This window comes from Ptiloglossa arizonensis, chromosome 3 (assembly GCF_051014685.1).
Source record: "Ptiloglossa arizonensis isolate GNS036 chromosome 3, iyPtiAriz1_principal, whole genome shotgun sequence".
NCBI lineage: Eukaryota > Metazoa > Arthropoda > Insecta > Hymenoptera > Colletidae > Ptiloglossa > Ptiloglossa arizonensis.
The window spans coordinates 6431151-6447509 of NC_135050.1; the positions used below are offsets into that span (position 1 = coordinate 6431151).

Sequence of the window (16359 nt, forward strand, 5' to 3'; positions counted from 1 at the left end):
GTAAGTGAATAAGTTAATTATTTTCTTTAATACCACAAATAAAGTTTTATTTTAAAGCTCTGAATATGTATTAATCTTACCTAATTTCCATTGAAAATAATCAAACAATTCCTTTTCTTTTACATCATGTTAATTTATTATAATTATTGAAAAAATATATAGATAGAATGATAAGAGTAAAACATGGACCACGTTTTTACGTAACTAATTTTAAATTTTATCAATTTTTTCAAACTTTTATCACTTGTTGATAGTCGTAAGAAACTAACTTATGTAAAATTTCAGCTTACCAACTAATACAGTTTTCAAGATATTAAATGTTATAACTTCACAATTAACAATTATTAAGTTTAAAATAATCATACAAAATAGACAGACACATCATTATTCTAATCAAAATAGTTGCATTAAGTTTATACATAGATATTATGAAGTTAGGCACAGGTGCTATTTTCAACTATATAGAACTTTTAATTAACATTGGAAATAAAAATTAAGGTAAAACTCTGAAGTATCAATGGATTTCTTAGACATTCTGTTACAAAATACATATTACAAGATGATAAAACAATTTAATAATTTATTAAGACCAATCTACAAAGTATCCCACTTAAAATGTCATAAGTTATTCTATCTGAAACTATTAAAAATAACAGTAAAAATGTTGTTTCAGTATGTACTATTTTATTTCTTATCATTTTGTTAAGCAGAGTGGTACATGAATATTTGAATTTTAAATTAGTTCTCTATCATACTTGATAATACCTACTTAACACTTATTTTTTATTCTGCATAATTCAGAAAAGAAATAAATTTTTCAATGAAAATTTAAGATCAGTAATGATATACTTATGTAGATGATATCCAACATTATGTGAGTTGGGAATCACTTTACTAATTATTCAAATTACTGTTCATTTACTGCCAAACAATTACAAAAGTATTGAAAATATCTACAAATTGCCTCCATGCTTTTCTTCATAAGCATAACATTATCCTCAGTATTATGCAACTATCAAACTGGTGTTACAAAGTAATATAGAGCACGTGTTATTTTGTAGTAATGTGATCCAATAATTATATTATTGATGACTACATCAAATGTTCAAGGAACAGTCATATTGATATGGCATTTAACAAGTAGAATTAACCGATATACAATCGATCAATAACCTATGTTATGCTTAGGTCTTATGCTTAGGATAGAAATCTTTGAAAGATGCCTCCGACACCTTGAGGTGGGATCGGGGGATGTGTGAGATTCCTCGCATCCTGCAATACCGGATGCGGGTCTATCCACCAAAACCACCACGGTGACATCCTCACACGAAATTTGAGGAGGACATCAAGTACCTCATATCAGCATAAACCTTCTGGTGCCCCCCAACTTATTGCATGAAGTCGCAACTGTCCGTGTGTTTGTATAGAGAGGTGTTTGTTTGACGCCCTCGTTCTATAATGACCGGTAACGCGACGACCGGTGGCGGGACAGGACCCTCCCTTTTTGGATTTTTGAAATTTGACCTCAAAAAGCTAAAGTGGCAATCATGCCCTAAGGTCTTTGTTTTCTTTACTTTTAAGAACGCCATAGTTCGGCTATTTAATGTGTTTAGTATAATTGTCAACTTGAAATCGAAATTGTCTATATTGTACATCTTCCTAAAATTATAAAAATAACCAGTATGCCATTTATTTTGTGAATATAAACGATCACGGAACAAATCATGAAGCTATATTACCATTTTTTACATTTAGTCTTTTATAATATATATTCATGACTATATTCTTCACCAATATTTCGTCTCATGAATATTACACTATCAGAACCAAGTTTATTGGATTTTGAAAATATCATTGGATTTTGCATTAAAAAAAAAACGAAAAATAGTCCGTATTTTTTACGCGGTTGGTTTGAATTTTAATGGCGAATTACATTCATTCTGATTCATTTTTATATTGAAATAATGGAGCTTTTAAGAAAGATACGTATTGAAAGCATAAAAAAATTAAAATAAAGAAAAAAACTATTCTTTACATCATAATTATAAGGATTGTTACAGATGTTACAAATTGAAAGCCTTAATGTTTATTGATGTTATTTTGTTTTAGTCATGCTGTAAACTACTATTTATTTTCTATAAATGTTTTGAAATCATTAACTATAGTATAATAAATGATCTTAATATATTAGTTGCAACTATATATATATATATATATATATATATATATATATATATGTATTCATTTTAGATTGCACGTAAGAGAATCTAAATTCTGCATGATAAATTCCAGATAATATTTTAAATATACTCAATCAATTGCATTGTTCCATCAAATAGAATCACTTCTCTCCAAAGGAACCTTAAATTCTTGAACTTTTTTCTTAAATTTTTAGAAACTACTCTATGGTACAATAACTCTATTACTATTATTTCTTTAAAAAATACTTCCTACTTTTGTGATTAACTTTTATTATTAAAAACTTAATCTACATAGATGAATTATGAGCAAACAAAAATGAGATTTAATACAATAGAAAATGTAAACAGAACTAGAAAGATAACAGATATGCACAGTACATAAATAAATTTGATATCTACATAAGGAAGAAACCAAGCTTGTCATAACCAATCTCTGTATAGTAATTTGTAGACCCTAAAATTTCTTCTAGATGTGTACCAGTGTGATCACAATCCATTTAATATGTAATAACTGGATAATATTAATAAATGAATTAATAAAAAGCATGTGCGCCACATTATGATAAGTCTATTTACTATTTTGTCTTCTCTCTTTATGAATGGGTTAGTCTTTAAATTGTAATTGATATTTTAAATCTCAAATAAAATTTTAATTAAGTATATTATCTCAACCGAAATAATTGATTTATAATTTTATATTCATATTTTAATGTCAAGTAATTAAAATTGAGAAATATGAAATACCTATTTTATTATAGAGTTATAATATGAATTTAGTATGAACATATTAAAAGCAGTAAAAATTCATACAATTATTTTTAATATTACAAAAACTGTTTTAAAATTGTTTCTTTCAAATAAAATATTATAACAAATACTTAATTCTGTTTTTTGTACAGTAGCAATACATTTATAATTATAGTTGATTATTACAATTTCTTACAAATTGCGCAGAGAATTTAAATTCAGAAATTAGACAAATTTACATATATGTCAATGTTTAATAGTAATTAAACATTTTACCTTATAATAAAGTAGAATATTTGACTACAATAAATTAACTATATTGACAAATTAATATGTCAGAGTTATACATATAGATTATACGTGCAAAAAGGATATTTAATACTGAAATAAATGCATTAAAATAATAAAACCAGTTTTGGTTTGAAAAAGGAGGTTATTGGTGAATTCTGTTCTTGCGCACAAATTAATCAATGACTGTGAAGTTCTAATAAAATTAAACAATAAATATTGTAACTGATTTTAATTGAACAAAAACTTAAATACTTTTTATTCGACAGTGTCAAGATTTAAAAATTTGAACATCAATTTATAGTTTAGGATATGCGCTCTTTCGTAACTTTTGTATGTATCACATTGTACACCTATTCTTTTGTGATTGAGATTTAGCTTTGAAATAATTGCGCATAAAGTTTCTGCAAATTTAAAATCTTTAACAGTGTTCAATGTTATAGTTTGTTCGCTTAATCATTTTTACCAATCATTGTTAAAATATAATAAAGTTTTTGGTTAAGAATATCCAGGAATTGGAATTCCGTATATGTTATCAGGTAAGTTAATACATAATTTAATTAAGGTTAATGATATCAATTAAATTTAAAACAAATAACAAAAGAATAATATTTTAAATTTATATGAGAATCAAATAAAACTTTTTACTGATCCTTATGAATGTGTAAGGATTTATAAGTTACAAGTACAAATATTAAAGATTGTAACATTTATTACAAATAAAATGTAATAAAAATTAGTTTACATTGACAGAAAGATATAGTACATAGTTTTATACATATACAAAATGTGATATAATTGTTTTCTGCACAGCAATAGATCTGTACAAAAAATAAAACTTCTTTCAATCTTTAACGAAAGATATTAAATGCTTTAATATTTAAGAATTTGAATTAAACTTCAGTATATTCTCCTTTTGCCTTGCTTTAAAGAATTTAGTATGATATCAAAAGTTTGCTTTTTTATGTCTTTTTATAATGTAACACTTACATTTGTATCTTAAGCATTTAATTTTATGTGAAGTAATCAGATAAGTATTTCAGTATTATATCAGTATTCTTGTAAAAACTTAAGTTGCAATGTTTTATTCGAATTACATTCATATATATAAGTAAGAATTAAGTACATTGTAAATAACGTTAACATATTTACATGTACTAATGTAAAATTATAAATAGAATCATAACACATTTGATAGAATAAAATCTCTATGTGTACATATATTCCAAATATGTGTATAATAAAATTTGTTTTAGTGCACTATTACAGATGCCATACATTTTGGTACGTGGTAATCTTGCATCGTATGGTCATAGATATCCATGGAGGGTTTTAGTATCAGGTCTTAAAGGTATAGTTTTTTGAAGTTTGAGCATTTACCATAATTATTTTTGATTTATCAATATAGTAATGTTTTTAGCCATTTTTTACAATATACGTAGCATATCAAATTAAATCTAGTTACAAAGAAATCTACAATCAGTGCTTAATATAAATTTATATTCACATTTATATTACATCTTACCTTAACTATATTTAACAAGATTTATTGTTAGGGAACAAGATGTAACCATATTTCCTGCTTTAATATAAAATAATGTGGTAATATAATTTTATACACTAATTTCCAAAATATATTTGTATGAAAGGAGAGGTTGAATAAATTTTCCTTTATAACAGAAATTTGTTTTGTAAAATATGATACAAAAATTATTTATTTCTAATTATATTATTTGTAATTTGTTATAAAAAATTAAAAAATCATATTTCTAATTACATTATTTATGGTACTTCACTACCTCAATTATTACTGGTAAAACTTTAAAATAGAGCAAAAAAAGTTTAATTTTATTTATTTCTGATTAAAGTTATTATTAATCGTAATTATGTATGGTTAGTTCATCTTCACAAATGAATAAAAATGAAAATTTTAAGTTGCATCCATTTTCAAGTGTACATTTTTTCGAATTATTGTTTCTCAATTTTTTGAATGAGAAATATCAAATACAAATAAAAATGGTGTTTAATTATGTACATTATGGCATACAAATATGTGTTAATTCTTTTCAATTAACCTTTTTTTTTATTTTAAACTGATGAATATAAAAAATTATAAGAATTTTTTTGTATATATTTTTTACGTACTATATATTTAGCGTTGTATTAACTGTATCTAAATATTATTTTAAAGAAGTTACGGCGGTATTGCTACTGTAACAATAGTGATTTATAGTTTTGTGCAAGATTAATGCATCACTAACGTCTTTACGTGACAGCAAGATAAAATTTATCACATACATATATAGGTCACGAATTGAAATCGAATATATTTTTCGTTCAAAACATTGAACCCCTGTACAACTATCGTCATTTTTAGCGTATATTTATCCAAAAATCGAACTGTGGCAATGAAATATTGAAAACGAATAATTTAAATAAATTTTGTTATAGCAACAGATATAGAACAACTGACTCGTTTTGCTTCTGGGGGATATTGTGATGACTCGACAATAGTATACTTGCAACATCCTTGTGTAATATTAACTGCTTTAGAGGTTCTTGGTTATAAAGTTGTGGCATCTTCGAGTACCAGTGTTAAACAAGACTATAATGAATACATGTGGACTATGAGAAACGATTTTTCTGTGCCTGAACCTGCTGAACCTGAACCTATTATTAAGGCAGGTATGATATAGTATTGATCCCTATCACTTTAATTTTATGAAACAAAACTTTATACGTCAAATAAATAATATTTAGTTTTTTTGTTGTTTAAAAAAATGAATAGATTTATTATTTTTATTATTTAAGAATTATATAGTAAAAAATGACGAATTTTATAAACTTATAAAATAACTACATATATGATACAATACTATTTAAGTTGAAAATAGGGGGAAAGGATGTTATTGAATATATGTGTGAAAAGAAAAATATTACAATATTTCTTTTTTATTTGTTTGATACATAAAATAATGTTGACTTTATTAAAAAGAAAATATAATTAAATCGCTATTTAAAGTATCCGAAAATTTGTACAATTATTTCTTTTACCGACTTATTTATTCGTTTTCGTAGTTTTCTGTTAGAGTTCTCTACTTGCAAAATTGATTTATGTTGATTAGGTTTTAACTTTAATGATTCGCATGAAACGAGTACTCTCTGTAGCTTAGAACAGGTGTTTAGTTGATTAATCATTGAGTTTTATCATTATATGAAATTTGAATACATATTTTTGATAAAATATGATGAACTGTAAAATGTTTTTAAGTATTCATTGCTTGCACATTATTCTTGTACGAATGCCAATAAACATGAGTATGTTTTACATAGGTTATGTGTGTTAGTGTTTGACGTTTTAATTTAACGCCCGATATGATATCAGATGCTTTATATTAAATAACGATTATTTTATCTGATAGTGGCACAATGAAATCGTTCGTTTTTCAAGGCGATACTTCCATACAATTTTCACTATTGCATAAGTCGGTACCATAAGTTTGTATTGACAGTATGAATTTCCATTGATTTTTATATGATACGTGAAAATTTTAATTTTACAGAACAATTTGTTTTGGTAAAATTGTTAAACTTAAAATTACAAAAGTGACCTTGAAGAAACTAATTGGCTTTATTTAACGATATTAAATACATACTATTTATATAATTTGTAAAATTGACCACTTTTCATATACAGATGAAAATTGAAAAGTGCCCTATGTATATTTATTTACTTCGCAGATAAAACATACATTTTATGGCGATTCATAAGGTTAATGAAATTAGAATTATATGTTTCATGCTCTGCTAACAATGTATCTATGATCATAGTGCAAACTTATATTGTATAAAAATTTTGCTACATTTCAAGTTCTATATTTACTGTATTTTATGAGTATGATGTATTTTAGTTTTGATTCCGTATAAGACCACTATATAATGTAATGTGTACAAATAAAAAAATTTTAGTATTTAGTTTTTATTATATTAAATGATATTTTTTGTGTTATATAAAAAATTAATTATATAAAAGAAACAAAAGTTTGAAATATATCAAATAAATACAAAAATATAACAAATAAATATTGTGAATATTGTGAAATATTACAAATAAACCATGGTAAAAAAACGAGGAATTGTGTGGAATTATTACAATAAGAAGATGGCTGGATCTCAAGTGATTGCATTTTGCAAATTTTGCGATCAGTCATACATTCAAAATGCTACTCGAATGGAACGACATATGGAAAGATGTCCGAAGTGTCCAGAAGATATACGACAACAATTCATACAAGCAGCACATAACAAGAAACATAAAGCTAATAATCTTGATAATAAAATGAGCAATGGTTGGTCAAAACAGGAATCTTCAATAGATCACAATATCACTGATAATGAGTTGGAAGATTTAGATGATTGGAATTATAGAAATCAGTCTTACTTAAACGAAGCGCCTAATACAATACAACAAAACATGGATTTGGTGATACAAAATAGTGAGCAAACTTGGGTAAATCGAGATACTGTAGTTGAAAATAATGATACAGATACAAATTCAGTCAACAGGAACTGGGAAACAAATCAGAATGATACTGGATCCGTAGTACCTGGTAATTTGAAAAGAACATTTTTTATGAAACATCTAAATTGTAAATTTGTTCTTAGATTACAGTTAGATCAAATTATATTATACAATTATATCTTGAAGAATTATTTAATATAAATTTCTAAACAACTTTTGAATATTCTGTATAGCTGGATCTGAAGAACGGACAGGGTTGGTTCATCAAAGGAAATCATATAATCCCAGAAGAATTTCACAATGGCCAATTTCTTCTATACAGGCATCTGATTCTTCGCCTTTACAAAGTAAAATATATCAGGAGCAGTTATTAGAAAGACGTGCCTTAAGAAGAGCTGCAGAATTGGAATTACGGCGGAAAACATTGGAATTAGAAAGATTCCAATGGGAGTATGACAGAGATAAAGTTCAAACTGAAGTTCGTTGGGCTCATGAAACTCGTATGATGCAACTTAAAGAAGAACAAGAAAGACAATTGATCGAACAAAGTAGAACAAGGACAGTTTCACATGTGGTGTAACTAATTGTAAATACTGACTTTTATCTACTGATAGTGAACGATACCATTGCATCTTTAGTAGATAGAAATAGGTTTTTATTGGAGAAGAAACATTTCCTAATTCTAATAAAATGCACAAATAGATGATGATAGAATGTATAAAATATACTATTTACTTAGAGTAAAGAATATGATTTACTTTTTATATTTATAAAAAATCCGACTTTGTGTACAGATTTTTTTGGAAGCTTTTATTTAACAACTGAAAAACAATTTTTAATTGCAGTAAAACATGTGAAAGAAAGAAGAATGTTCTCATGTGCTTTTAAATACAATAAAATTTGCTGTTTGTATTTTATAGTATAAGATTAGATTTATTAAAAGGCAGCATCTATAAGAATTTATCATCACAGTAAGAAATGACTGTTGGAAATCAATTACATACAGTAATGAGATACAGTGTCACAAGCTTAATATTTTGATAACCACAATACACAGTTGTTTCCCATTCATCATTTCTTGCTATGGCATTAAATGTCCATAGATGGCAACATTTGTCTTTGTCCACCAGGACTAATTGACTATGTTTGTATTATAGTATATGATTCAATTTGTACATTAAGCTAGTACAATTTGAATCTAATATATATGATATAATTGTATAGATTTCAGTTAATCATTTATTTATGAATATGTTATACAACTAATTAGAATCAATTGATGTGATGTTTTAATTTTACTAGTGGCTAAACAAGTGCTTTAAATTAAAAATGTTTTAATTAATACATAATTGAAACATTTATTTTTTTGATTGGCACAAATATTCCCATTCAAGTAGCATATGTACAAAAATAACTTCTTTCCTCTTTTATAATATAAGAATAAGTAAAATTATGCAAGTTAATCATTTTATTTATATAAATATTATAGTTTTTTTTTTAAATTAAATATCAAAATGTTTTAAAAACGTTTCAAAATAAATTTATTTATTTGAAATTCATTTAGATTTTCTGCAATAATTCTGTAGACATGATATTTTTCTTTTAACAGTAAAAGACAACGAAGTCTAACAACCCTTTTAGCACAACAATGACGCAATCAGGAAATGCAGCGATCAGAAAATTAGCTTCTGTACTAAATGACGAAAATTACTATTATGTTGGTGTAAAAGCTTCACCTTTTGCAAGTGACTGTGTTGCCTTCGGCTTAAATTCAGATGAAATTTTGGCCCTCTCGAAGCTCTTTCCAAACTCTGGTACAGATGCGGTCAACGGCGTTGTAATAAAAGGTTAACATAGACAATTTATATATTTTGTACATAGTTAATGTACGTAGTTAATTGCACAATTTCTCTTTCTGTGCATGAATTAAGTTAATACAAGTTTTATCGAATACATAAGATCTTTTAAATTTGTTATTTATATTATGATGTAAGAAACTGGATATATTATTATAAATGTAAAAGTTATTTTGGTACAAATAATATACCGCATTACATTTGCAAATATAAAATTTTCAATTGAAGTTATTAACAGAAGTAGTTATGTGTTTGTGATATTGTTTAAGATTATTTTGAGAATGCAAAATTGCATGTTATAAATATAAAGTATTGAATGTATAAAGCATTTTATGTATAAATATAATCTTAAAATATTTGGTAGGAATTTAACATGGTACTACTGTCTTTGTAAGAAGTACTAAAACATGAACTCTTTTAATTTATGAAATAAAATTTATTTTAGGACCACCTTTTTGTGTGATCAATGCCTTGGCAGAGTTAGGATATCGAGTAACCTGTAGCACAGGAGAAGCAGAGATACTCTGGACACTACAAAGAGAACTATAAGATCAACTGTTCTCAGGATTCAAATTTAACAGTCAGATATGTACTTATATACTTAAAGTATGCAGGTGCATTGTTCATTACAAAGTATTATATTGTTTAACGACATACCAAAAATGTATACACAGAACACACAGATATACGAATGAGTGTGTTCATTTTCGTTTTCGAGTTTCAATAGCTGCTCTTTAACTTCCCTTAGGGACATGTGCCTTTTATTGGACGAATTTATATAAATCGATGTAGAAGAATAATTTTTATCAATTTTTGTAAATTCATAAAAATGTAATGAACAGTAAATTACAGTTATTTTGTATAGTTTTATACTTAAACTACAATAATCATGATGTCCATTTTTCAATTTCAGTGCAAATTTAAACGAAAATATTAGATTGTTTTTGATTTTAATAAAAATAAATAACAAAAATTACGATGATGATAAGACTGTATGGGTACAATTTTATACATTTCCTCTGATTAAAGTATTTTATTACAATTATTAATTTATCTGACATGTAGATTTGCATAAAAAGCAATTATTGAACGGGTAGATATATGCGTAGAATTATAAAATGTTACTTACAAACAGAACAAAAATAATAATTTTTAGTTTCATTACATTCTTTTTAATTTATATAGAATCAAAATTTGAAAACATCTTGTGCAATATATTACTCTGTCTGTATGTCTTCTGTAGAAATAATTTTAAAGCATTTTAAATGCAACTGCTTTATGTGATCAAATTGTAATGTTTCATACTATTCTTTTTTAAGTATGTATTTGTAATCCTTATATTGATATAGAATATACGGAATCAAAACTATTGTTAACATTATACAATATGATCAAAAAATTTGTATTGCAACCAGCATTTATTGAATTAATGTATAGAACAATAAGGCAGTATTTGTTAGCGCAGCATTACGCTTGTCGATGTGAAACAAATTGTAGCGATTAATTACAATGCTCTACTTATAAAATAATTGAAATATAATATTATTATATAAAGGTCGATTTTATGTAACGATCTTATTTTCATAAGCGATTTCGATATTCTTACAAGTTGTAAAGTTGTAGACGTATAAATTGTGTAAACAAAATACACTTTTTGCATATTGTCAATGAATATTGATTAAAAAATATACGACGTACTACAATTTAAGAATATCTTCTTATACTTTTTTCATTACTATAAATTATTTATATGATAAATTTATAATAACTATCTTTTTATATAATAATATCTCGAGTTTAAATGTCTTAAAAAGATACGTTTAACTATAATTTCTACTTTCCTTTGATGAAATAAACAGGCAGATGAGATTTATTTAGATGTCCATAACTACGCATGCAATAAATATGGAGCACAGTCATAATCATAATGATCATAATATATGCTGCAATTCAAGTAATAATGTTGGTGTTCGTCAGTCTCTCATAGAAATGGAATTTGAACGTGGAATATGGTATGCAGGTAAATAATTAAGTTATAAATGATGTTATTCAATTTTTTGAATATGTTAAGATCATTTAAAAAAAAAACTCTAATTTTTAGCACAATATAACAACTTGGATCGTGTAAAAATTTTGTTAAAGAAAGGTACTTCAGTCAATGTGGAAGATTCTGCTGGATATACAGCCTTACATTATGCTGCTCGAAATGGACATTATGAAATGTGTAAAATGTTGTTAGAAAATGGTGCGACAGTGAATGCACAGACTCGTTGTGGGCATGCTACTTCTTTGCATAGAGCAGCTATGCAAGATCACATTAACATTGTTCAACTTTTATTAAAATACGGCGCAAATCCCAATTTAAAAGATGCTGATGGTCATACTGCTTTATATAGAGCACTTGTGGCGTGTTCAATACCCGTTTGCAAACTTTTAATACCATGCACTGACTTAACATTGTTGAGTAACAATCAACAGAGTATAGAACAAATGGCAAAACGAAACTGCCCTAATATTTTATCATTTTTATCCACATACATAAATATGGAAGAAAAAACAAAGAATAATTAAAACAATTTAACTTTGTTAAAATTCTTAATTTCATCAGAAATACAACAAATGATGCATGCACATACAAATTTTACCTTTAAGTTTCTGAATAAAACATAATTGAAGAAAGTAGAAAATTATATAATTTCTTTTAAGAAATCATTTATTGTGGTAAAAGCAAGTCTGTTTTGAAAATAAATATACAGATGAACCAAAAAGACTCGAGAATATTTGTCAAGTTAAAAAAGTTGTCATTATGAATATCTGTAAATGTATTTTTAATGTTAATAAATTCTCATAACTCTCATATGTATAGAAACTATTGCCAGTACTATATGAAATAAATGTATAATTGGATGTATGTACATTCCAGGAAACATCTTGCTTATTGTGACGAATGATATTAAAAATATGTTTGATACTGTTTAATGACCTTTTTTTATTATAACAACTGTAATAACTTTAATGTCTTATTTAGAATGAATCATAGACAATCGGAATTTTATTTCGTGATTTATTGAAAAGTTTAGAGATTCATTGATAAAAGATAGTAAAAATATAATACAAAAGCGATTTGTAATACTAAAATTACAGATTATTATTCCTAAAGCAGAAGAAATATTTATCAAGAAATCTATTAAAAATGACATGCCTGTAAATTACTATAGATATTTCGTACTATTAAGTAAAATTTATTGAATTGTGAAATGTTTTACACTTTATATGGATATAAAGTATCAAATTAGGATTTCTTGTTATTTTACCAAAATATTTGTAATAGTTTAGAATCGTTTGAATGATTATATATTTTTCGAATAAACTTCATATTTTTTGTTTATAGTTTTGGTATTTTTATAAGTTCAAAAAAGCATTTATAAGTTAGGTTATGAATAGATAGCGAGAGGAAGTTGCACAAATAGAAGGAATTTATCCTCTACGATGTAGTATTAAGAAATTTTCTGGTTCATAATGTGTCCTGCAGGGGGAAATTTCATTATGAGAGCGTAAAATTAAATATTATATTAGTCAAAATTGTTGCAAGTATAGAAAGCTTTATATTTTACATCTTATTAGTTCATGAATATCTTTCTCACTATTATTAATATTAATACTTGATTATAAAAATTCTTTTCGGACGGGACCGTTTGACGCGCGAGCATAAGTCTTGTCGAGAAGTTTTGAGAGTACGTAAGATTATGTTATAAAATTTACAAATGTTATTTTACATGAATAAACTTTTGTTAAGTTATAGAAAAAAGTGTTTTTATGATATCATCTGAAGATTTATACACTTTCGTTACATGATATTTTGTCGTCTATATGTAGTTCAGATTTGGTTTATACAAACACGTATTGCAATAATATCGTGATTCTCGCCTTTCACCTTTGACTTTTCGGTTGTAATACACGACATAATTTTCACTCTTGCTTTCTTCATTGTGATAAATTAGGTGTAATTGTCTATTCAATTTTTCAATCCTGTCAAAAGTTTATGATTTATTCCGTGTTCTTCACGAAAATTGCCAACTAGATAGTCTGTTAGTCGGCAAACAAACTTTAAGCAAATCACACAATTAAAACATCACATTATCAGCCTCTTTGAAACGACATTACATAACATTTATAATTAATTTAGAAAACTTCAAAATATTCGGTCGGCTATATGCCGACACGCGTCCAGGATATCAAAAATGCTCCAGCGGCTGTATGCCGACAGCCGCCGGCAAAGGGTTAAAATGTAGTCTCCTTAAAAACGTATAAATTACGAATATATTAATTTTCAAAGATAATTTTTGACGAAACAGTATAATTCAATAATATGCATTTTATTTCGAACAATTATATGGAGTATAAATTGAAGGGGCTCAACAAAATTCGGTGTTTATGTTACAACTTTTACAATAATATTATACGCAATGGAAATATTGAAGTTTTATTTGATGAGGCTGGACTTTGTATACAAAAATATAAAAATGAATACTGGTTAGAAAGAAATGTACGCATTATTCGATCAAGCGATAAAGGAATAAATTCACAAATAAAGCTGATGGATATGCGTCGTCGTTGGTCTCGTTCCATGTGCTCGTCGGAACGGAGAGGGTCGTGCACTTGATATTGAATCGTTCGTGTATGGTCGTTTGTTTTCGGGAAGGTTCGGCAGTTGTCGTCAAAATTCGACACTACTCGATGAGTTGCGGTACGCGGAGCGCAGTACGGCCGCCGGAGCCCCCTCGCGATAAACGGTGCTGCCACCTAGCGGAACACCTCTCGTCTTCTGTATGACTGCAATCGTTGCATGGAGTCAGTCGTTTCACGAATACCGCGGGTGGTTTGCGCGAAGGCTCGCCGTCGCCTTTAGCCGTTGCGCGACGGATCGTCCGTCGTTTCGCGGTCCGAGGTTCGTCCGCGTGTCTTCGACCACCTTTCCCGCTGGGATTCCGTGCGATTTTACTCGTTGATTTGAGTGACAATCGCCAGCGATGTAACCGTGCCCTGACGTCACACGGCTAATCAAGTGCACACACGACGCAAACCAGGCGCGCGCGCGCCTGCCACTCGTGTCCGTATACATGGATTGTCTACGTAGCTGCGCGCAGTATACTACGTACGGAACACGTATAGGGCCGTGCACACGGCCAAACTGATAGAGCTCGAAGAAGAGGGAAACAGCGTGATCGCGAAAGATAGAGGAGAAAGAACGGAAACGGAGAGATAAGAAAGAAAGAGATACATATATACATATGTATATATATATGTATGTGTATGTATATATATGTATGTATATATATCGTGTATACGTATATATGTTCTCGCATAGCGAGAGAACGGTGTAGAGAAAAGGGGTGAGGTGTAAGACGTATACACGGAGGACATTTCACACTTGTACACGTCTGTACGCGCTTGTGAGCCTTTCGCTTTATAAAACATTACGCGCTCAGGTATTATAGAGAAAAAGACGAGTCAGTGAGCCCCGACGTTTCTTCGTTTAAGATATTTGACAATCGACTTTTCTCGAATATCGTGTTTTTGTGTCCCGTGCTTGCAATGGATTTCGTGTTTTCGACACGTGCAAGACAAAGCTGTGAAATAGAATAAAGAAGAAGAGGAAAGAGCGAGAGAGAAGTATCTACATCTCGTGGCGCCCCGTTGTGTTTTTCTACGGAAAGCTGTGCTCGGACCTGCGTGAACTTTCAGTGTGGAAGAAAACGATCAGCAAACGGAAAACTAGAAGAGATTTCTTTGGTGATAATGAATAATAAAATCCGTATGCATTTCATAATATGATCAGTGAAATCGATGAGGGACCGAGCAAACCTTGAATGGACGAACTCCGATGGATGGTCAAGTTTTATTCTAATCGAATTGATCAGTGAGTGTAATAATTTTGTGTTTATTGTTCAACATTTTTTCTCACTACTGTTACGTGAATTTTTATCGTAAGCAAGAAGTGCGAATGTGTGACACAGCTGTGGGTGTACGTTGTTCGTGCGATAATAAGAAAGTGGGGTCTCCGCGTTCCGTTTTTATTAACTTGTCGGACGGTCCACTGCTTTGAGAGTCAAGTTCGTCGCGCTTCGCTGTACGCGCCGTGTCTAGCGCGCGCATACTTCCTCGCGCTTTTAGTTGCGCTCCGCGACAAGCTTTCTATTCGAAGTAAGATGAAACATTTCCTCTCCACGTTATCGAGAACTGTTGGTAAGGGTAACTTCGAATTACGCAGCAGTTACGTCGTTTCTTCAGCGAAACTTCCGACGAATTTATTGTATCCAGACGTATTTTCACGGTTTTCCATCGATATTCGCTGCTTTTCAAATTTTCTGAATTTGGCTCTTTTGTGTTGCGAATATTATTAAAGAAAAGTAACATCGATTGATTATTTATACGAACGTGACTCTATCTTTCTAAATTCTAACTTTAGGTCGTGGTTTCATGATAATTTTGTAGTTAATTTAGTTCAGTAAAATCTTTCACACAAATACAATTCCTTGAACACGAATACGCAACACTCGCAAATAATTAAGCTCAATGATAAATTGATATATCCCACCATATAGTTCCGAAGTTATTGAATTTACTGTTTTAATGCACTGCGATTCGTAGTCGAAGAAAATAGGGTTTGTAATCTTTATTGATGTTTTTCCCTGAAACTGGGAGAGAACGCTTTATCGTACAAGTATTTTGTTTTTGCTGCCTA

The 16359-nt window shown here is 28.4% G+C and overlaps 3 protein-coding genes across 20 annotated transcripts in view; all 3 read left to right on the forward strand.

Moving 5' to 3' along the window:
• The first annotated feature begins 3419 nt into the window (after positions 1 to 3419).
• On the forward strand, positions 3420 to 12533 carry LOC143144703 (uncharacterized). Of its 7 annotated transcripts, XR_012991493.1 has the most exons (5): positions 3421 to 3775; positions 4493 to 4587; positions 5688 to 5921; positions 11478 to 11634; positions 11716 to 11854. XR_012991493.1 is itself a non-coding variant. In XM_076307373.1 (4 exons), the coding sequence occupies exons 2-4, from the start codon at positions 4506 to 4508 to the stop codon at positions 11479 to 11481; spliced, it is 324 nt and encodes a 107-aa protein (XP_076163488.1). In that variant the 5' UTR covers positions 3420 to 3775; positions 4493 to 4505; the 3' UTR covers positions 11482 to 11612. The 7 variants fall into 7 exon arrangements, 6 of the variants coding, with proteins under 6 accessions (XP_076163488.1, XP_076163486.1, XP_076163484.1 ...); XM_076307373.1 differs by lacking the exon at positions 11716 to 11854 and having other exon boundaries at positions 3420 to 3775; positions 11474 to 11612; XM_076307371.1 differs by lacking the exons at positions 11478 to 11634; positions 11716 to 11854 and adding an exon at positions 9368 to 9506 and having other exon boundaries at positions 3456 to 3775.
• LOC143144704 (uncharacterized) lies at positions 9407 to 10531 on the forward strand. The gene is made up of 2 exons (XM_076307374.1): positions 9407 to 9605; positions 10060 to 10531. Exons 1-2 carry the CDS (start codon positions 9407 to 9409, stop codon positions 10161 to 10163), a joined length of 303 nt encoding a protein of 100 aa, XP_076163489.1. The 3' UTR covers positions 10164 to 10531.
• A 1868-nt stretch (positions 12534 to 14401) lies between the features above and the next one.
• LOC143143954 (uncharacterized) overlaps positions 14402 to 16359 on the forward strand; it is a 313357-nt gene continuing 311399 nt past the window's right edge. For 5 of the 12 annotated variants that reach the window (XM_076305823.1, XM_076305814.1, XM_076305826.1 and 2 more), the window contains exon 1: positions 14405 to 15860. The gene's annotated coding sequence lies outside the window, so the exon portion shown is untranslated. Of the gene's footprint in view, positions 15861 to 16359 lie in introns of all 12 variants that reach the window. The other 7 variants (XM_076305811.1, XM_076305818.1, XM_076305813.1 and 4 more) reach the window with 5 other exon arrangements.